General features: G+C 44.1%; 1 protein-coding gene across 1 annotated transcript; it reads right to left on the reverse strand.

Annotated features, from left to right (window-relative positions):
* Window positions 1-249: 249 nt before the first annotated feature.
* Window positions 250-14,873, reverse strand: UBL5 (ubiquitin like 5). Its single transcript, XM_063445756.1, has 5 exons — window positions 14,767-14,873; window positions 13,520-13,583; window positions 9,950-10,033; window positions 2,154-2,191; window positions 250-867 (listed from the first exon to the last, which is right to left on the reverse strand). Exons 2-5 carry the CDS (start codon window positions 13,573-13,575, stop codon window positions 824-826), a joined length of 222 nt encoding a protein of 73 aa, XP_063301826.1. The 5' UTR covers window positions 13,576-13,583; window positions 14,767-14,873; the 3' UTR covers window positions 250-823.
* Window positions 14,874-24,092: the final 9,219 nt, after the last annotated feature.

A 24,092-nucleotide genomic window follows, 5' to 3' on the forward strand; every position in this document is an offset into this window, starting at 1 on the left:
AATAAAATAGTGAGCAACCAGAGGAATGTTCCTTTAATGGGAGCTTGTGATACAAAAGGAAGAAGGAGGGGAGACACTATATTTAGCCGAGATCGTGATCGTGCTATCAATGCTAGATGATAAATGCAAGTGAAGTCTTAAATTCTTTGTTTGCTTTAACAGTAAAATTCCATATAAAACATTATTTACTTAACATCCAAATCTTATAAAGCACCTAAAAGATGAGATTTGTAAAAGAAAACTCATTCGTTGGACATTTTCTTTTAATAATAGACTATTACACAAAATGTATTTCAATCCAGTTACAAACACAGCTAGATTTCTATTGATACAACACTACAACTACGTATCATAACCAATGAACAAGATCATAAATGGTTTGAAACTGTTTGTTCCTCACCCCCATCTCCCCTGCAGATTCCACACAAAGTATGTTCTAATTGATTATACATTTACAAATATAGAATGTATCCACCACAGAGGATCAGAGAATGTATTGTTCTTCTTTGCATCAATTCGGTTTCCTTTGTCAATGACTGGGATGTTGAGTAAGGCATAATCATTAGAAAGGCTTCAGTTTGAAGCCAAAAGTGGCAGTGTTCATAGGCGGAAATACAAGCAGTTTAAAAAAGGTCTGGTAATTTTATTTAAAGGATTTGTCTGTTAAATTTGAGTAAATAAGGGTTGCACACTCTCCCCAGCCTGCTTAATATTTTTTTATTTAAATCACATTTTGCATCGTTGTCTGCACCAGGGCTGTCAGATCCACCGTATCTCCCAGGACACATCACCACTGCACAGTTGTGGTACCACCCACACAAAATCACTGATAATATAACTCGAGGTTCATCCCATCATGAATTTCATCTGGAGGACAAAGTCAAGGAACAAAGTACCATAAACAGAGAATGTATACATATATACAAATTCAACATTTAAATAATTAAAATAAAAAAATAAAAATTGTCAAAAGTTGGTGGCACAGGAACAAAAACATTTTTCGTTTAACAAGCTTAAAAGGAACACTATAGTGCCAGGAAAACAAACCCGCTGGGTTAAAACTCCTTCAGTCACTTACCTTAATCCAGGGCCAGACACCCTCTGCACTCGTAACCTCTCCTCCCCAGGCAGACGTCAGCTCCCAAACCGCCCATAGAAAAGCATTACTCAATGCTTTCCTATGGTGATCTGAACGCACACTGCATGAGGTCAATGCGATTTTCACACAGAGAATTGTCGAAGCGACCTCTAGTAACTGTCAGTGAGACAGCCACTAGAGGTTGGATTAACCCTCAATGTAAACATAGCAGTTTCTCTGAAACTGCTATGTTTTCAGCTGCAGGGTTAAAACTAGGGGGACCTGGCACTCAGGCCACTTCATTGAGCTGAAGTGGTCTAGGTGCCTATAGTGGTCCTTTAATTGCATCACTCTTACTCTGCATGTAATATTACATGAAGAGTAAAGCCGTTGCATAACTGCAAGAATGAGCTTTTTAAATTTATTATTTTTAAAAAAAAAAAAAACAGTCGCCAATTTAACTGAAATCCACCGTGTGAGCATTCAATACACCACTCACCATAGAGATAAGTGATGTATTCAATGTAAAATGTTGAGATCTTCACATTACTTACCTTTATCCCAGCACCATGGTAGTATTGCATTATTGAAACACCCAACCACAGTAACTGCTGCTGCGTCAAGTCCAGAGGGTAAACTTCAGCAAGCAGGGCAATTCTACTCCATCATGCGAATATATTTTTGCTCCAGCACATAAACATCTCAAAAGAGTGACATCCTATACAAGCATTAGCTACAGTCCATGCACGGTGGTTCCTATGTTTGAAGTGCAAGAGACTGCCAGAAGTAGGTCTCTCCTGTAATACCAGTCAGTACTTTGATAAAAATAGGTCTATATGGGGGCTGGGGGGAATAAAGACAAAATTTAGAAGGTAGACCTGCATCACTTCACCTGGAGTGTAAATGTGGTTGTGGACCCACAAGACCTTGCTCCTAGTCCAAAGTAATTAAAAATGAATGAGCACAATACCTGCTCTAATATTGAAGCAACATTTTATTAGACCATCAAATAAGTGGACCTGTCAACATTTAGAATGGTTGGAACCTATTCTAAAATTCTAGATGAAAAGGATACAGTCACTTAATGAGACATGGTCTTTGAAGATGGTGTACCTAAAAAAATAAAATAAAAATAAATTAGACATTGCAGGGGGTAGAAGAGAGAGAGAGAGAAGAGAAGAATCATTGCATTCGTACGGTCTTCAATGTGCACAACTCCATCAGCCCAAACTCAGTTTTATCTCCACCAAGGAAGTCTTAAAGGGACACTAGTCACCAGAACTACAGCTTATTGAATTTGTTCTGGTGAGTAGAATCATTACCTTCAGGCTTTTTGCTGTAAACACAAGGTGGAGCAAACATTTTCCAAATATAGTCTACAGACCAGGTTATCAAAATACCATGAATTGTAGTTTAACGATTGCTGGGTAGCCACCTCTTGGCTGCCCCTGCCATAGATGAACAGGTTAACATATGAAATCTTAATGCTCAAATATCCAATGCATATAACAGACTATCCCGTGCTGCTGCCAGATTGTTAATCTTATTAGTGCAATGAGTCACACATATATTGCATAATTACATTCCGGGGTTATTCACCATCAGATTTTTAGAAAAGGAAGTATAAAGGGCAAATTTGGAAACTGACTGTCTGTCCACCCCAGTTAAGATGACAACTGATGCAGGAGTCTCAGGCAACACCTTCCTAAAAGAACTATAATCACTGATGTGTTCCACCGGACATTGTGCAGCTGAATCTGTCAATCTGCTACCATCAAGCACTAGCAAGAGGCTCATTCAGGTACAGTGCGCCTAACAAGAAGGTACCCAGAAACCGCATGGAACTTGTATCCGATCGCAAACTTTACCTGGGTAGCACTCTGTGCCAAGGCCATCAAAAAGAGCATTATTTGGAAGTAGAAACCAATGAGGTGAAAAGGCATCCAACAGGAAGCCAACATCTGACTTTCCATACAATGTCCTAGAATGTAGCGCTTTTTGGAGAGTTTGCTCCTCATGTCAAGACCTTTCCAGGGACACACACCATTTGGGGATAACTTGGGGAAAAGTATTATTTTAGGGGTACTGTTTTAAGCGTCCTGGAATCTGGTAATTAAATTCACTGTTAGCTATTTAGTTATGTCCCAGAAACCAAAAGGGTAGGAAATGCATTATTTGCCATGATGCCGTGTTCAAGAGAGGTATTGTGATGGCAGTTGTCACTGGGGGCATTTTACGCTACGTCACTTCCCGGTAGTATAATGGACATCTGCCCGTAAAGAATGGGGATTCAGCTTCGGAAGCGACACTGTGTGGTTCAGTATGTCACTTCTGCCAAGGACTGAATGGAGGAACAAGAACTAGCTGAGTAGGAGTACACCCCCCTCCCCCTAGAGCTAGACCACCATATTTAAAACGGACATACCCAGGAAGCAGTCTATACCAATTGATAAATCCCTTTGAAAAGGTTGAAACGCGTCTCATAACTAGGAACCCATGGTGGACACTTTTTATAAGCACTGTATTTCTTCATCTTTTATTTTGTAGCTTGTTTTAAAGTGTTGAATTTGAATTAATTTATTGAAGTAAAATAAAGTCTATTTTGAGGCCTCTTAAAGCTGCTTCAAAGAAGGATGGTGTTCTCTATATAGACACCTAAGCTATTTTACCCAGAGCCAGGTTCATAGGCTCTGGAAAAGGTGAGCAAACATGTTGCACTTGATATTATAATACCCTGTTCACCTTTCTTACTACACCAGAAGGCGTTTACTGTTGTGCCAGTATTTATGCACAGACCGCCGCAGGGGGTCTCCATTTACAGAAATATAAAACATAAGCCCAGCGTCACGTTGTCTGGGAGATAATGGTATCTTAGACATAGGAAGCCGAAAACAAAAAACCCCAAAAATACACACCATACAGTAACGCACCCCCACATGTCATACTTCCCGAATAGCTACTGGTCCAAGCTATGATCCCTGCAAATAGCGGAGCGATCAGATGTTCACAGCACGAGAAATAGTCATAAAATCTGGGCTTGAGGCTCTGCACATACCTAAAAACAATTTCCAGAGAATCACTTGGTTTAGGCCAGTAGATTCAAATTTCGCGCCTAAGCCACGCGGTGGCCAATCAGGAGAAATGGCGCAAATCAGCGCACAGGGAGGGGAGGTGTTTTGCCGGCCAATCGGGAGAACCAGTTTGAATGGTAGCCCTTCTCCTATTGGCCGGCACGAACTTCCAGGTGGCCAGCGGGACTCTGCGACCTACAGTTCCAGGGATTCTGCTGGGGCTCGCATCTCTCCAGTGGATATCTCCACGTAGGTAGCACCAGAGAGCACACTCTTTAGGTAGCTACGAGCCTGGACTCGTAGTTCCTGGGTAGGGAGCCCCTGCAGCCGCAATCTTCTCTGGCCAGTGATTGTGGCTCCTTTAGGAGCAGGTAAGGCAGGAGAACAGACACACAGTAATTGCAATGACATACATGCAAAATTTAAATAAATACAATACTTCAATATATATGTGATCGACCGATATTATAGGCAGATATTCGGCATTTTCGACAATGTCGGTACCGATATTGCCGATCAGGACCTCCAGGCCAATGACAAGCTTAGCGGTCCTGGGGGGTCTAGTAAGCCCTTACCTTCCCAGCAGCTCCCCTGTCTAACTCTCGTGAGTCCCACGGCCGTCAGAGCGTTGCCATGGCAACGCGCCGTGTGGGACACAGGCAGTGAGAGACAGGGGAGCTGCCGAGAAGGTAAGCAAGAGCCTGCTGGGCCCCCTCTGCACAGTCCATGCCACCGGACCACCAGGGAATGCCATATCCCCCCCCCCCCCCTCCTGGCCAAGTAAGAAGCAGGGAGGAGGAAAAACAAAACAAACAAAAAAAACAACAACGCCCCCCCCCCCTCCCATTTTACACACTGCGTTCTCTATACAAGCATTACAATCACTATACACACTTACTACACCCACTAATCAAATACCCTCAGTGCATCCATTACACACACATTCTTGTAAACGTAAATTCTGAGTGGCATGTATATTTTGTGCATTTACTTTTAGAATTAAAAAAAAAAAAAGCAAAAAAATAAAACAAACATGTTCACTTAACAGTAGATTTGTGTAGAAGGTTTATTTTTTTAAATGGTAAATGTACAGAATATCGGTACGTTATCGGCTATTGGCCTGAAAGTTCACAGATTTACGATATTGATATAGATATATATCGATAAAATTTTCATTCTAAGTGTATTTGATAACTATATATAAATACATAATCAAAAGACACTTAGAATGACATATCTATAAATAATATACACGTAGGATTTAAATACATATATGTATATATTGAAATTCTACATGTATATTTAATGTGATTTTACATAGTTAAGTCATTTTATTAATTATAATTTGAGGGACCTGCCTGACAACCCAGGCAGCAAGTTCAGAGAATTTAATTTGCAAGTCCTATGTTTATTCCTGTAACTTTCCAGAACACCATAAAACCTGGACATGGGGGATACTATTGTACTTGGGAGACTTCGCTGAAAACAAATAAGTGTTTTAAAACCGTAAAAAAAAAAAAAAAAAAAAAAAATATAAACTGCCCAGCGTTTGTGACCAAGTGGCTACTTAAAAAAAAAATTAAAACACACTGGACATACCCTATTTTGTCTACTTTTTCAATTTGTATGCCATGGTTGGGTTATTTTTCATTTCTGTGCTGCCAGTCTCAAAGGCAACATAGCCAATCTGTCAAATTTTAATTTGCAAAAACAGAAATTGAAAAATCTTTATTTGACCCTGTAACTCCATAAAACCCTGTACATTAGGGGTACGGTTGTACCCGGGAGACATTACTCTACACAAATATGGGTTTTACAGCAGTAAAAGTCTGATATCGGTGAAAGGGTAGTTTATTTGTAAAAACAGTCTCAAAGGCAACATAGGCCCAGCAAACCAATCAGGCAAACTTCAATGTGCAGAAATGGAAAAGCCCTATTTTTGACCCCTGTAAGTTTCCAAAACCTGTTCTGTGGTATTCGATTTTACTACAATAAACACATTTTTATTCAGCAGTATCTCACTAACAGCATTATGTCATGCAGAACTTGAAAAAGAACACATTCTTAATTTCACACTTTAGATTTTATTTACAATCAGTTGTGTTTCATATATAAATATGCTATGAAGTGAAGGCCCTGTTTCTCCTGAACAAAATGATATAAGTGCAGGTGCACTTGATACACTGAACAAAATTATAAAACACTATTTTTCATGAGCTCTACTCAAAGATCCAAGACTTTTTCTATGTACACAAAAGGTCTATTTCTCAAATATTGTTCACAAATCTGTGTTAGCGAGCACTTCTTTGCTGAGATAATCCATCCACCTCACAGGGCATATCAAGATGCTGATTAGACAGCATGATTATTGCACGTTTGCCTTAGGCTGGCCACAATAAAAGGCCATTCTAAAATGTGCAGGTTTTTTTGGGGGGGGAAAAACTGACCGAAAACCAGTCAGTGACTGGTGTGACGACCATTTGCCTCACCTACTGCAACACATCTCCTTCGCATAGAGTTGATCAGGTTGTTGATTGTGGCCTGTGGAATGTTCAATGGCTGTGCGAAGTTGCTGGATATTGGCAGGACCTGGAACACACCGATCCAGAGCAACCCAAACGTGCTCAATGGGGGACATGTCCGGTGAGTGTGCTGGCCATGCAAGAACTGGGATGTTTTTAGCTTCCAGGAATTGTGTACAGATCCTTGCAACATGGGGCCTTGCATTATCATGCTGCAACATGAAGTGATGGTCATGGATGAATGGCACAATGAGCCTCAGGACTTCATCACGATATCCGTGTGCATTCAAAATGCCATCAATAAAATGCACCTGTGTTCGTTGCCGATAACCCCATCATGGCCACTCAATCCACAATGTTGACATCAGCAAACCGTTCACCCACACGATGCCATACACGCTTTCTCCCATCTGCCCTGTTCAGTGAAATCCGTGAAGAGAACACCTCTACAAAGTGCCAGACGCCATCGAATGTGAGCCTTTGCCCACTCAAGTCTGTTACGACAAACTGCTTTTAGGTCGAGACCCCGATGAGGATGGCGAGCATGCAGATGAGCTTCCCTGAGATGGTTTCTGACAGTTTGTGCATAAATTCTTTGGTTATGCAAAATCGATTGTTGCAGCATCTGTCCGGGTTGCTGGTCTCAGACGATCTTGGAAGTGAAGATGCTGGATGTGGAGGTCCTGGGCTGGTGTGGTTACACATGGTCTGCGGTTGTGAGGCAGATTGGATGTTCTGCCAAATTCTCTGAAACGCCTTTGGAGACTGCTTATGGTAGAGAAATGAACATTCAATTCACGGGCAACAGCTCTGGTGTACATTCCTGTAGTCAGCATGCCTACTGCACGCTCCCTCGAAACTTTGAAAGTGCTCACCAACACAGATTTGTATACAATATTGGAGAGAAATAGGCCTTTGTGTACATAGAAAAAGTCTTAGATCTTTTAGTGTTGCATTTATAATTTTGTTCAGTGTATGAAAGAGGTGAATTATGGTTGAACATGTACCACAAAATTCCAGGTTTTGTTTACATCACAACTTGTACAATTGGCTCTGTCCATAATGGGTTAACGAGAGTTGTTGTTTTAACCTTCACCAAGTGTCGTCTGGTGTTTTGGAAAAGAGCTATTATTACTGCTCTGCTCATGGAAAGGGTGTCAAGGGCTATAATCTTAGCAGCCTGGTCCAGGATGGACAAGGTCCTCAAAGATCCCAGGCAAGCCTTGGTGACTGGGTCTGAAGTTCGGTGACCCTGATAGCTACGAGGAAGCGAATATGGTAGATGTACTCTGTGACAATGACCAAAAAAAAACAAAAACTCAAACTTACCTAGTTTACTTATAATTGTGTCAACAGGCCATAAACTGATAATGTGGCTAAGATTGGGAAATAAAATTAAAGTGCACATAGTCAATTTTCTAGTCATAATATTGGGTACCTAAAAATTAAACTACTGTAAAGTGCTCTAGTTTTTCTTCCTCTTGGCAGAAGAAAGTAACGCAGATGCAACATGGGGTGGAGGGATGAGTAGTCAACATGTACTAGTGCACCTATGTAAATACAACAGCAAAGGAGCATGGAAACTGAAGTTCTAAAACTGATGAATAGAAACCTTTTGGCTGTCCTTGCTAGAACAGATTTAGAGATCTGAGCTTTTAACGCTCAAATCTGCTCCAGATATCCAGTAGCATTAGCAGCAGACACCATATTCTGAAAGCAGCATGGCATTGTTTGCCTGTGCAATAACAGGCACTGTATTACATATTAAAAGCCATGTATTCACAAGAGAAAAGTGAAAGCAGACAGAATGTCATGTTAGAGCATTTCAAGGAATGTCACTTGTGAATGTATTGAGTAAGCATGAGCTTGATGGAGCAAACAATGCCACTAATTAGTAATTACAGACAATATATAAGATTGTAGAATAGAGAATTTGAATAGGATGGTTCGGCTTCTCTCTTGTATCTCAACCTATCCCAATATGATAGCAATGCAAGCCAGTGTTGTAAGTTAAACAGTGAATTGTAAGGAATTTAAGCTTTACACCAAAAAGAAAAAAAAAAATCTCCAAATCAGAAATTAGGTAAGTGGATCCTACATAATTCGTACAAAACTCTGCTATACAGCCTCTACAAGAGACTACAAATCACTTGCTTTAGCTCCAATCTGTCTTCCCCCAAGTAGCTCAGAGTGCTCTCTCTACCTTGCACAGGAACACCACCTGAGAGCCAGAGTAACCAAAATGACTTCAGCAGGACCTGGCCTTGAATCTATGGAACTCCTGCTCGGTCAGTTACCTTCTCTGCCGGGTTACGTTTACCTACTGTTTTAACCCTCTTTTTCGAGCTAGCAAAGCACTGTTTGGAGGGGAGGTACAGAGAGCCCATATCAACAATTGTTACCTGAGAGCCAGGGGGGGGGACGGGACAGGAAACCGTGCATAACTGTGGGAAACTTTTGGCCTGGACTTTCATAGCGGCCAGTCTAAACTTTTTCACGTGGGGCTTCTTCAATTCCTCATTATATAAGAGCGACAATATCCCAGAATGCGTGCTGGTTCTGCTTCCTTTTATGTCATTTTGGGGGATATTTCTGTTGGGCTCTATGTGCATGGGAGATAATTCGATTAAGTGGTGGATGTCGCAAGCCTCTCCTAGACAAACACCAGGGTCAGATCAGCTATCCTTCCGCTGGAGAACCCATGTTGGGGGTCTGTGTATATAAACCTGCATTGTTCCCAATAAAGTGTGTTATTCGCCCCAGCATTGTGTCGTCTTGTGTCTGGGGGGGGGGAGGGGGAGGAATTGGGATATAATCACTAAAGGCTCTTTTTCCAGCTATAAAGAAATCCAGTGGAGATATCCAGCCGGGATATGGGAGCTTTGCTACAGTCTACTTTTACCTAAAATTTTAAATTCATTTTTAACTGACAAAATCACACTGACAACAAACTGCACTATTTTGAGCAACTAAAGCTTGTTGCAAGCTAAACAAAGAGCAAATTTATTTTAATGGCTAAATGTTTTCAATTTTTGTTCCTCCGATTTGGAGTTGAAAATGACCTCACCAGTTCCATCCCTATGCCTTCAGGTGCATTGAGTGAGTAACTTTTTTTTTTTTTTTTTTTTTTTTAAATGGACACAACTGCCTAAAAAGATATTTAGTAGATATATCCCAATGAAAACCAGCATGCATTATATCATTGGGGTAGATATAAAAAAAAAAAAAAATTAACAGATCTCTTATCTGCAGCCTTTGCACCGCATTCTGAAACTCACCATTTCTTTAATATAATCTTGTCGTATCTGGTTCCTGTCTGGGCTGCGATGAGCTTCTTAAGATCTCTTATCGTATCTTCTGAGCTACAAATAATTGTATTAAGGAAACAATGGATCCAATACATTTAACGTACAGTTAACGAGTTCGTGTTTTTTGCAGAGTTATAACAAAAGATACTTAAACTAAATAAAAAAAAAAAGATAATTGGCATATAAATGTCAAAGGCTGACAAAGTCTACACAAGTACAACTTACTAAAAATGCAAACCACTTGTACTCCTCTAGAGCACAACTTAAACTTTGTTTAATAATAAACCATAACTTATACACTTACACTGGAATAAGATCTTGTAAACAGATATAGGGTTTTTTATCAAAAAGAACTGTCATAAGTACATTTTAAATTTCAGGCAAAAATCGCCAGATTAAACCTGATCAGAAATGTGCTATTTTAGACTAAAACTGAAAACTCACATGCTTCTGAAGATGTAAGTGCTAAGAGCAAAAGAAGAATGAATCCTGCACAATTTTTTTTTTTTTTTTTTATTTGGTTAAATCCCAAGTGCCCCAAAACCTACTGTAAAGTACATAATTTGGCAAAAGGACAATGGCTCCATACATGCTACCAACCAAGCAATTTGAAAGGTACATTCCAAACTCCATAACCAGTAAAGTACTAGTGGTTATAGTGCCAGGAGTAATTTGCAAAACCATTTTGGAATGGTTTTACAACTTACACGGGTTCCATGTGATTCAGTGCCGCATCCAGCTACTCCAGTCAATGGTCTTCATTAAATTGAGCAGGTATGATACTCACTGGCTGAGAGGCCTTTAGTTGGTTCTACTGAGCGTTCCTGCCTAATTTAGTAGAGCCAACTGGATTCTTTTGTAAGGAGAACTCGGAATCAGGGCTGTGGCTCATGCAAGACCTGGGTATGTTGCCATATCATTCTAAAATGGTCTACTTACTCCAGAAAAGGCACTTCTGGCACCACAATCACTACGAAGAGTTGCAGTGGTCATGGTGCTTGGAGTGTTCCTTTACGGACTGCAATGTTACTTGCTGATAAAGTAAATTCACCTTACCTCAATCCAATTAATTATATATTTAGAACTAGCTGAAGACATGAATAAACAAAAAATGCATCAATGCATACATTAAAGGGAAACTCCAGTGCCAGGAAAACAATCTGTTGTCCTGGCACTGGAGGTACCCTCTCTCTCCCTCCCACCAATCCCCGGTTACTGAAGGGATAAAAACCCCTTCAGTCACTTACCTGAGGCAGCGGCGATGTCCCTCGTGGCTGCCTCCTCCTCCGTGCCGCTCCTCCTTCTGATTCAGTCAGCCGGTGGGCGAGACTGATCCTGCCCACCGGCTGAGGAGACCTAATGCGCATGCACGGCAATGCCTCGCATTAGCGCTCCGAATAGGAAAGCATTGAAAAAGATTTTCAATGCTTTCCTATGAGGAAATAAGCAACGCTGGAGGTCCTCACGCAGCGTGAGGACGTCCAGCGACGCTCTAGCAGGGAAAATCTTTGCTAGAAATCAGGAAGAGTTAACCCTGCAATGTAATTATTGCAGTTTATAAAAAACTGCAATAATTACAGTTGCAGGGTTAGGAGTTGGCACCCAGACCACTCCAATGGGCAGAAGTGGTCTGGGTGCCTGGAGTGTCCCTTTAAGTAATGGTAACCACAGTACATGATAGATAGATCGATACACACACACACACACACACAAACGTGTTTCAGCTTGTATGAACAAACTTGCCTGCGGACTCTTATTCATTGAATGAAGTTATTTCAACAGAACAAGCAGACTAAAGCATGCGATTTCTCCTACTACACGAGTCATGATAACATTTTATACCCTTATACCGTGAACAGATAGTGTTAATCTCTCTAATGTTTAAAACAGTAACAGAAGTCTAACTTTCTCATACGGGAGACTAAATCTTGCAATTATGATAAAATTGGAATTAGAGACCATCCTTATTGCAGTTAGGAGAATCTCTTTAACCCCTTAAGGACACATGACATGTGTGACATGTCATGATTCCCTTTAATTCCAGAAGTTTGGTCCTTAAGGGGTTAATTCAATCTTGATTCTAACTTTACATACAGAGAAGGTCAGATTAAGTTATTTAGTCTGGTATATGGCTTGGATTAACTAATTATAGATGAGTAAAAAAATGTAATACTAAATTTGAAGATAGATTATTTCCTCATAGCTTGCAACAGAAAGTAACCTCCTATTCTTTAGTCTTAGTGATTCAGCTAGAACACTCACTGACATAGCTCAGTCTCTTGCCTTTTGTTCATTAGTCAGATCGGATTGTAAGCCGGATAGATTTTAACCCCTTAAGGACACATGACATGTCATGATTCCCTTTTATTCCAGTAGTTTGGTCCTTAAATTCTTGCCCCATTATCATTCCTCCCATGCTAGACTTGAGGAGATACCTCAAAATGTATAGCGTGGGAACTGGTGCTTGTAAAGTTACATAGCTGAAAAGAGACTTGCGTCCATCAAGTTCAGCCTTCCTCACATATGTTTTTTTCCTGGCACTGGAGGTACCCTCTCCCTCCCACCAATCCCCGGTTACTGAAGGGATAAAAACCCCTTCAGTCACTTACCTGAGGCAGTGGCGATGTCCCTCGTGGCTGCCTCCTCCTCCGTGCCGCTCCTCCTGATTCCGTCGGCCGGTGGGCAAGACGGATCCTGCCCACCGGCCGAGGAGACCTAATGCGCATTTATTAAAGCAAGTATTTGCTTTAAAAGTGTAGTTCGCAGTAGAGGGACTGCACACAACAAAGGTAGAAATTCCACCGGTGCAACAACAGACCCAGGATGATAAATACCCTTATTAACCAGTAAAATGTATAATATTTTTTTATAATGTTATTTTTACAATAACTTGATGAGAGATTCTAAAATCTTGTGTACATATAGCTACGGTATGTATTTCTGCACTGTTTATGGATGAAATGTCGTTTTGGACCTCCATGTCTTATATATATCTTGCATAGATTTGTTTACGTCAGTTTAGGTAAAGCACGTTAATGTTTCACCACTGTGTTTATGGATTGCACCAATTCATTGATTGTTTGATTAATATGGCTATAAAATAGTCTGTCATATGCTTTGATATCATCACCATGTATCCAGCATGCTATTTCTAACAGAAGTGCACAGATGCTTTACGTTATTGGTTTTAAAAATAAACGTAGAAGGTTTCCTCTACTTCACAGGATAAGTCAACAACATGGCTTCTGGTATCGTTGCTGCATTATAATTCATCATTCTATTAAGATGCATACTCAAACGACACTGCTGTACAAATATAGATATGTGGGGTAAAAGATGTTAACACTGGTCCAAAGAGAGAGAGAAAATTAAAATACATATATTTAGATAGATAGATTTAGGTTGTGGCTCGTGTGTAAACAAATACATGTGGTGGGCGAGACAGTTTCTCCATGATGTTTAATATGTAGCTCACTGAACATCTCAAATGTGTAACATATTTAGGTAAAAAAAATTAAATTCAGCCACCGTAAAGGATACTTGCACTTTACACGGACTTTTTTCCCCAAACGGTCATTACAAACAACTTCAATCATGATCAAACCTAAAACATAAAAAAAATAGGTTAATAAAAACCATTGTGTTATTGATTATATACTTCGGGATGAGGGACTGAAATAACAAAATGTAATAACTACAGCAAGCGCTTGAATGGATTAGAAGATGTCAAAGGCTCAAAGCAGGCACTATGAAAGAAAGATGCCATATTATAAATAGCTTTAGAAATGCTCTTGTAAGAGGAAACTGTCTATTTCACTCCAATAAAACTGGCATATCAGATATATAGTGAAACATTATCTTCTACATTTGGCATGCTTTAAAGGAATACTATATTGTTAGAAATAAAATCAATTTTGAAGCATTGGGAGACACTTGCACAGTAAAATGCTGCACCAAGCCAATCAGCATCTCCTCATATTGATACATTGGATCAATGGTCTCTCGGAGCGTACAGCGTTGCCACGCTCTGCATGGAGACGTTTAACGTAGGTGCTGCACAATGTGCAGCACTAGACTTGGGAGCACCTCTAGAGGCTATATGAGTGACTGCCACTAGAGGTGTTACTACACAACAATGTAAACACTTCTTTTTCTATAAAAAAAAAAACTAGAGTTTTACTTTGCCATGTCTGCAGGAACACACTATAGACACTATCGCATCACTTTAAGGGATTTGTAGTCTAACGAGTGTTTGGTGCAATAGTGTTGATCTTTCCATTTGGCGAGTGCCGTTGCGGTTTTGTATTTTGGAAACAGCACAAACTAGGAGCATAACCATGGGAAAAGGAAACCAAGTCCTATAGAAAAAGGAACTGAAAAAAAAGCATCATGTCAACTTCCACAGGGAAAAGGAAATACATTAGCAAGTAAGATTTTGAGCCATTTTCCAGAACACATCACTTGGGCATGCAGCCTGCCAGGAAGCACAAAAAAACTGCTCCACTATAGTTTGTATAGTAAGAGGACATCCAATTAACTCATACAAGTAAACCTAGTGGAATTCCTCCATGATTAACATATGGACTGCATTCTGGCTCCATATGAATGCTACATACATACTGAAAATCAGCACCTTTCATGTGCTGCACAGAGGAAGAGATGCTTAAATGTGACCATAAATATTTAAATAAAGTTGTACTTGACAATCCTTGAATCAAATGACTAAAAAAAACACTTGTGAAAATGGGCAGAAATAAGCAGCTATAACAAAGACATGTTGGTGATACCTGACTGCCGCTCTGTCCAGCAGAAACACCAACGAATTTATGCTGCCAGCAACGCGAGCTCTACTCTCCTCTCTCTGTTCCTGCACTTTCCCAAACAGGAAGTGACATCGCACAAGCCCGCCCACCACGCGGTTTTATGACGAAGCACGTAGAGTTCTACACGCTAAAAACACTATACCCAAGCCTTTATGCTGATATTATTCAGACAGCTCCTTGGTTTTTTTTGCTTTTTTTTTTGCTTTTTTAATACTGCACCCGAAGATATAGCACTGGCAGGGCAAAGCGAGGACAGGGCTTCCTAATCACGATTTCTATAAATGTGTCTCCACTTGAGGGCATAATGCAAAGTCTCCAACAAAATGTCTTCCCTAAACGGCCCCAAAAAGCGCGTTCTTTCTCTTTTATTTAACGCATGACGTCAATTCAGAGCTTGTGGAATGGCTTTCACCCCTTGTGGATAGTGATGGTGCCTTCTATGTTAAAGGAACACCCCTTTTGGCTTTCTGAAGTGCTTTATGTGTGAAGAGACAAGAGAAATTGGCACATTTATAAATATACCTGGTTACACCCACCCCCCAGCTGTCAATCAAATATCAGTTCGTTTTACTTCCTGGTTTGGTTAGCTCAGGGAAGCTAAACTCAAAATGCAGCAATTGCTCAGTGCACCTGCCTTGAAAAGACGTCTGGTTGAGCCGCATTCGGAAGTCTGTCCAGGACAGCCACAGAAAGTCTGGTCGGGGTTAGAAGGAGAAGTAGGGTGACCGCATTTCCTAACTGCCATTCATGGACACTTACTTTCACTAGTGCATTTCATGAAATTTATACTTGAGACTGGCAAAAATATATCTGCCAGTGCATTTTTCAGTATTTCTGCAACCATTAACGGCTACTTAGACATCTCTTGAGAAATAGAAAAAGTATACTCAGCAGTCTGCATGTGTATTCAGCAGTCTGTGTGTGTACTCTGCAGTCGGTGTGTGTGTATTCAGCAGACTGTGTGTGTATTCAGCATTCGGTGTGTGTGTTTTCAGCAGTCTGTGTGTATACTCAGCACACACACCGACTGCTGAGTACATACACACCAACTGCTGAATACACACACACACTAAGTGCTGAACACAGACTGCTGAATACACACACAGATTGCTAAATACAAACACGCAGACTTCAGTGAGGGGTGCTGTGTATGTGTGTGTGTAGGGGCGGTGTGTGTGAGGGGTGCAGAGTGTGAGGAGTATGTCGTTTTATTATTTAAAAAAGAAAAAAAAAACATTAGTAAAAGCTTTGTGCTCCCCCTTTCTTCTTACCTTAATCCAGGGAGGGGTACACACTGCCAGCCCTGGTGGTCTGGTGGTGAGTAGTGCTCTTTAGCCTGCAGCTCTTCTGGCTGCAGGCTGTCTGTAATTCTCCCGCAAGGTGAGTGCTGTGGCGGAGCATTGCCATGGCAATGCACGGCAACGCTCCGATCAGCATTCTCGCGTGAGGAACGCTAACTTTCAAGCCTCTTCAGGAGGCTGTGGCATGGGGGCCTCCATGCAGGGGCGTACTTGGAGCATTTGGCACCCAGGGTGGATCCTATATTTGGCAACCACCCTTGAAAATTGTAAAAAAAAACACCCACAATTTTTTTTTATGTCTTTAGCACTGAGCAGTGTTTTTATGTATTTAGCACCAAGCACTGTTTTTGTGTTTGAACGTATTGGCATTTGAATGCAGGAGTGCATTTTTCTGTAGTGTGGTTTTTGAATATGGTGGTGTTTTTTTCTGTAGTGTTGACATTTGAATGCAGGGTTGTATTTGTGTGTAGTGTAGGCGACTGTGAAGAAAAAGGGACCTCATCCGACCTTTTCTTCTATTTCTGTGTATTTTGTTTCCTTTTTCTTCCTATAGTGGATTATTCGTTCGGCAGTTTGCAACTACCGAACCCCGACCTCCCTCCTGGCTTGTTGTGATCTAAAGCACCGGCAATTAAGTGTTCCCTGGGTGGCCGCTGTTCGTATAGCCGAACGCCACGTGGAAAAGAAAACGGTGGCCATCTTGTTCGCACGAGGCGAGTCAGCGGGACTTGGTCGTCGAGTGTCTGGAACTAAAATCGGACACTCGACCGTACGAAGTACCGCTGAGAACTACCGAACGCCCGCTTCTCCTACTTACCGAACAGCCAGAAGAGCGGCATTCGGTAGTTATGTTCGTATGGACCAGGGGAACAATCGCTACTATGAGCCAGGAGGGTATCTTCGGTATTTTGACCGCTTTCGCCTTTTTCCCCCAATTGACCGACCACACACACTGAATTCGTGGAACTGTTTTGGGCAGGAGCCTCGTGTGTGGTCGGTAAAACAAGACTTCCACACTTTTTAAGAACCCCTGAACCGATCTGGGTGAAATTTGGATATGTTTACCTCCCAGATCGGGGCTATCAGGGGATATGTATTTTGTGGGGATACCTTGTGGGGAAAGGGGTGTTCCAACGTTTGGGTAAAATGTGTGCCCTCTGCCTGGAGATAATTGATTTACTCCTTAACTTATCTCACTATCTCCCAGGCAGAGGGAGGGCGTGTATTAAGAAAATACTGTACAGTGATTGGTGATATGTTTGTTTGTTTTGGGAGGTCCTCTTGCATGAGGATCCCCCATAAAAGCCAGCCTGTTTCAATAAAGCTTTAGTTCTGTTACACCCTTCATGAAGTCTTGGCTCATGTTTGGGGAAGGAATATTCCATCCACTGGGAAGGATTGTCTGGGAAGCTGTATTCATCTCTACCCCTGCAGGAGCTATAATCACTAATACTCAGCAGCTGGGAAAGGAACAGGAGACCGCAGCACCATCACCACTGCAGGTCTTAACAACTGGTGGCAAGCGACGGGATTGAATGGAACACAGAGAGACAACTGGTGAATGGCCCAGCAGTACGAGAAACTAAAAAGGACAACGCTACAAGATCTACTGGAAGCCCGAGGCCAGGTGGCAAGCAACAAGAAAAAAGCTACCCTCATAGCAGAACTGATGGAGGGCGACCAAACCAGCAGCAGGGCGGACGTCAGCCGAGAGGAAGCGGAATTCCAACAGAAGGTGATGTGGAGGCTAAATTTATATGGGCCGAACCCCCCACCTGAGGCGATAACGCAAATCCTGGCACAGGTGAACGCAGAACGCAGTGCCCTACAGGCAAGCTTGAACCAAGCAGACAGCGCGTCCCTAACAGGATCTATAAATGGAGGGCAGCGGAGAAAAATTAACTATGCTGCATTTAAAAGCTTTGCGGACGGAGAAACAGAGATTGACGCATATCTACAGGATTTTGAACGTCAATGCGCTTTGGAGGGTCTGGAATCGGAGCAGTGGGCATCGATCTTAAGCAGCAAGCTCACAGGCCGAGCAGCCGAGGCCTACAGAGCAGTTCCTGACACAGCCATACATGACTATGCCAAGGTAAAGGAAATTCTGCTAGCTAGATATGCCGTGACCCCAGAGACTTACAGAAATAAATTTCGGGCATTATGGAAAGGGGGCCGAGACTCCTACACTGAGTGGGCTTTTAGGCTGTATCGAGCAGCCCAAAACTGGATACAAGGCTGCCTGGCCACCACATTGGAAGAGGTACTACAACTCTTCTTACTTGAACATTTTTTTGAGTACACCCCGACAGACACCAGGGATTGGGTCAGAGACCGAAAGCCGGCTACCATCGAAGCCGCAGCCAAGCTGGCGGATGAGCATCATGAGGGCCGAAAAGGGGAAGCTAGTGGGAACCGTCCTCTGGTAAGGTCCAGTGCTCCACCACCAGGACCTGTGACCAACCCCAGACCACCCACAGTGGCCTCCACAACCCAGCCTGGTTTTGCCCGGAGACCTCCACCGGTATGTCACCAGTGCAATCAGCCCGGGCACTACAAAATCCATTGCCCTCAGCGGAGCCGAACCAGCTGGGAGCGGCCACCACAAACCCCGAGGGCTGCCGCTCACCACTATCAGCACACCCCTGTGGAAGAGCCATCGCCCGACTCAGAACAGTGCGCCGTGCTGCATGAGGTAGACCTAGCCCAAGCCGAAGTCGACAACCGGGTCCACCACAGACAGTTGGTCACCATAGACGGTAAAGAAGCAGAGGCGCTCCGAGACACGGGCGCCACCCTTACACTAGTACAACCCCACACCGTAGCTGCCAAGGCCCGCACCCACAGGACTGTAGCAGTACGAGTGGCCGGAGGTGCCATCCACAAGATACCCACCGCCCGGGTACAGCTAAATTGGGGCAATGGCGCAAAGCCGATGGAAGTAGGCATTATGGCGGGACTACCAGCGGAAGTTTTGTTGGGGAAGCGCTACATACTCACGGTGGTGGACTATGCCACCAGATACCCTGATGCGGTGGCGCTCTCCAACATTGAGGCGGAGACGGTCGCAGAGGCTCTGGTTAAGATCTTTTCCCGAGTAGGGTTTCCCCGGGAAATACTTTCCGACCAAGGGACCCAGTTCACGGCAACTGTAACTCAACAGTTGTGGCAGAGCTGTGGGGTCAAGCCCTTATTTAGCTCCCCCTATCACCCCCAGACGAATGGACTCTGTGAACGGTTTAACGGCACGCTTAAACAAATGCTCACAGCGTTCACAGAGTCCTACGGTCAATGGGAGAAGTTTCTACCTCACCTCCTGTTTGCCTACCGGGAAGTGCCTCAGGCGTCCACTGGGTTCTCCCCCTTCGAACTCCTCTACGGGAGAAAAGTTCGGGGACCCCTGGACCTCATACGGGAGCACTGGGAGGGCAACACAGGAGAAGAGGGAGTCCCAATCCTGCCATACGTGCTGGAGTTTCGGGACCGCCTGCAGGCCCTAACCGAGTCAGTTCGGGAGAACTTGCGGGCGGCCCAGAAGCGCCAGAAACAATGGTATGACCAAGGGGCAAGAGATAGGAACCTGGAAATAGGGCAAAAGGTACTAGCCCTCAGACCTTCCAAAAAGGACAAGCTCCAGGCAGCATGGCAGGGGCTATTTAAAATAGTAGAGAAAATTAGCGACACCACTTATATCATGGCCAAATGTTCAGATGAAAGGGTACGACAAGCCTTTCATGTCAACATGTTGAAACCCTATCACGGACGCTCTGAAGATGTGGCTGCCATATGCGCCCCATCCATGGATGATAGTGAGGGACTCCCCTTACCGGACCTACTAGCAGCTAACCCCGGGACGGTAGAACAAGTCGGGTTAGGAGACAAGCTAGACCCCCCCAGCAGGCAGACGCTAAGCACCTGCTGCAGGAATACGGTGGGCTATTCTCCTCTCTACCCGGATACACCTCCGCCGCAGTACACCGGGTAGAGACCCAGGGGGAAACCCCCTTGAGACGACAGCCCTATCGTATACCGGCAGCAGTACGCACGAGCATGTGGAAGGAACTCCAAGAAATGCTCGAACTAGGGGTTATTGAGGCTTCCCAAAGTCCCTGGGCGTCTCCGGTAGTGTTAGTACCGAAGCGAGACGGCACGACTCGCTTCTGTATTGACTACCGGAAACTGAACGACAGGACAATCACGGATGCCTACCCTATGCCACGGATCGACGAATTGCTCGATCGCATGGCCAGCGGACACTTCCTGACTACCCTAGACCTGTGTAAAGGCTATTGGCAAATTCCGCTAGACCCGGCCGCCATCCCTAAGTCAGCATTCGTCACCCCATTCGGGCTATACCAATTTAAGGTTATGCCGTTTGGGATGAAGAATGCCCCGGCTACATTTCAAAGGATGGCGGACCGACTTCTGGAAGGAATGCAGGACTTCGCATGTGCCTACTTGGATGACATCGCCATCTACAGCGGCACATGGGAAGCTCACCTGGGACACTTGGCTTTGGTGTTTAACAAGTTACAGGAAGCCGGCCTTACCCTGAAACCCGAGAAGTGCCATGTGGGCGTGGCAGAAGTCCAGTTCTTAGGGCATCGGGTAGGTTCGGGTAAGCAGCGTCCCGAGCCCGCCAAAATAGAGGCCATAGCAAATTGGCCCCAACCCCGCACTAAGCCACTAACCCCGCACTAACCTGCAATACCCAGGTATTAGCTTTCTTAGGCACAGCAGGGTACTACCGCAAGTTTGTCCCCGAGTATAGCACCCTAGCCAAGCCCCTCACCGATCTAACCAAAAAAGCCCTACCCAAGCAGGTATCATGGTCCCCGGAGTGTGCAGCAGCGTTCCAAAGCCTTAAGGCAGCTCTGAGCAAAGCTCCAGTATTGGCGGCCCCAGACCCTAATAAGACATTTCTCGTTCACACAGATGCCTCCATGTTTGGGCTGGGAGCCGTGCTGAGCCAGGTGGGGGAAGATGGCTTGGAACACCCGGTGGCATACCTCAGTCGGAAGTTACTACCTCGGGAGGTCAGCTATGCCACCGTGGAAAAAGAATGCTTGGCGTTGTTATGGGCCTTAAAGAAACTCCAACCGTACCTCTATGGCCGTGCTTTTACGTTACTGACTGATCACAACCCCCTCATTTGGCTCAACCGAGTCTCTGGAGACAATCCCCGGTTCCTACGCTGGAGTTTAGAGTTGCAACCATACAATTTTACACTACAGTACCGTCCGGGCAAACAGAACGGTAATGCTGATGGACTTTCCCGTCAGACGGACTTGGACTCTTAATGATACCACCCGGACATCCCCTAGCCAACCCGGCAGGGTCTAGGCGGGTATGCCGACCCATGGAACTAAGGGGGAGTAATGTGAAGAAAAAGGGACCTCATCCGACCTTTTCTTCTATTTCTGTGTATTTTGTTTCCTTTTTCTGCCTATAGTGGATTATTCGTTCGGCAGTTTGCAACTACCGAACCCCGACCTCCCTCCTGGCTTGTTGTGATCTAAAGCACCGGCAATTAAGTGTTCCCTGGGTGGCCGCTGTTCGTATAGCCGAACGCCACGTGGAAAAGAAAACGGCGGCCATCTTGTTTGCACGAGGCGAGTCAGCGGGACTTGGTCGTCAAGTGTCTGGAACTAAAATCGGACACTCGACCGTACGAAGTACCGCTGAGAACTACCGAACGCCCGCTTCTCCTACTTACCGAACAGCCAGAAGAGCGGCATTCGGTAGTTATGTTCGTATGGACCAGGGGAACAATCGCTACTATGAGCCAGGAGGGTATCTTCGGTATTTTGACCGCTTTCGCCTTTTTTCCCAATTGACCGACCACACACACTGAATTCGTGGAACTGTTTTGGGCAGGAGCCTCGTGTGTGGTCGGTAAAACAAGACTTCCACACTTTTTAAGAACCCCTGAACCGATCTGGGTGAAATTTGGATATGTTTACCTCCCAGATCGGGGCTATCAGGGGATAGGTATTTTGTGGGGATACCTTGTGGGGAAAGGGGTGTTCCAACGTTTGGGTAAAATGTGTGCCCTCTGCCTGGAGATAATTGATTTACTCCTTAACTTATCTCACTATCTCCCAGGCAGAGGGAGGGCGTGTATTAAGAAAATACTGTACAGTGATTGGTGATATGTTTGTTTGTTTTGGGAGGTCCTCTTGCATGAGGATCCCCCATAAAAGCCAGCCTGTTTCAATAAAGCTTTAGTTCTGTTACACCCTTCATGAAGTCTTGGCTTATGTTTGGGGAAGGAATATTCTATCCACTGGGAAGGATTGTCTGGGAAGCTGTATTCATCTCTACCCCTGCAGGAGCTATAATCACTAATACTCAGCAGCTGGGAAAGGAACAGGAGACCGCAGCACCATCACCACTGCAGGTCTTAACAGCGACATGCTGAGATGTATGCACATATACATACATAAATATACTTACATATACACACACTGGCACACAGACACAGACACATAGGTACACACATGCAGTTATATAGAAAGTCATACACAGATAAACACTGGCACATACAGATAGACACACAGATACAAACACACATATAGATAAAAACACACACACATACAGACACAGAGAGAGACACACAGACACAGACACATAGGTACACACATGCAGTTATATAGAAAGTCATACACAGATAAACACTGGCACATACAGATACACACAGATACAAACACACATATAGATAAAAACACACACACATACAGACACAGAGAGAGACACACAGACACAGATAGAGACAGATTGATACAAACACAGACACACACTGACAGATACAGATACACATATACCAACACACATACAGATACACAGACACACATGTATAAGTGTGTCTGTGTGTGTTTGTATAATGAATGCAGTGTGTGCCTGTATAGTGTATAATGGTGTGAGGGAAAGGGTGATGGTGAGAGGAGGGAGGTGGGTGATGGTGTGGGGGGGGTGAAGTGAGAGGGAGCTCAGGGAGGGGGGTGAGGATGAGAGGGAGGGGGTGATTGTTAGAGGGAGGGGGTGATTGTGAGTGGGTGATTGTGATGAGGGGGGTGATTGTGAGAGGTAGGGGGTGTTGAGGAGAGGGAGGGGGTGATTGTGAGAGGGAGGGGGGGTGGATGATGGTGTAGGGGGGTTAAGTGAGAGGGAGCTCAGGGAGGGGGGTGAGGATGGGGGGGTGATTGTGAGAGGGGGTGATTGTGAGAGGGAGGGGGGTGATGTGATGAGGAGAGGGGTGGTGGTGATGCAGGGGGGACTAAAAAATTACCTTAAATCCCTGGTGGTCCAGTGGGGGCTCCCTGGTGGTCCGGTGGCCATCATTTCCGGTCTGCATCTCCGCAGACCATGGATCAGACCCAATCAGAGCGTTGCCGTGGTAACCCGTGGCAACGCTCTGATTGGGCAGTGCTCGCGAGACACATGTCTCGGCGATGGGCGAGGAGGGGCATTGCAGTCTGCCCCGGGCATGCCACTGCCTCCATGACAGGGAATACTATAGTGTTAGGGTCCTCGGCCCCAATCAGAATTAAATTTAAAGATAACTTTACTTTTTTCTCCATCGCCGCACTGGTCATTGATTGAATCAATTCATCTCTATGGGGAGTATTCAGCATCTCCATACAGAAAGTGGAGATGCTGAACATAGGTAAACAAAAGGCACCTCTAGTGACCATCTGAGTGACTGCCACTAGAGGTGTTACTAGGCAGCAATTTTCTGCCTTCTTTTGGATCTAAGTGCTTATTGGAGGCACAGGGTCACCGAGAAATCCAGGCTGGCCTGGACTTCCACAGACTAAGTGGTTGGCAGGATTCCATGTGGCTGGCAGGGCTCCACATGCTTGACCAGGACAAACCTGAAAACACTATGGAACTGCAAAGAGGATCACGACCTGCTAAAACTTTGATGGGAGGTAGCCACAGACCCCATGCAACAGATTATGTTGCTATTTTAACAGATTGGGCGCTCAG

Source organism: Pelobates fuscus, chromosome 3 (genome assembly GCF_036172605.1).
Source record: "Pelobates fuscus isolate aPelFus1 chromosome 3, aPelFus1.pri, whole genome shotgun sequence".
NCBI classification, from domain to species: Eukaryota; Metazoa; Chordata; class Amphibia; order Anura; family Pelobatidae; genus Pelobates; species Pelobates fuscus.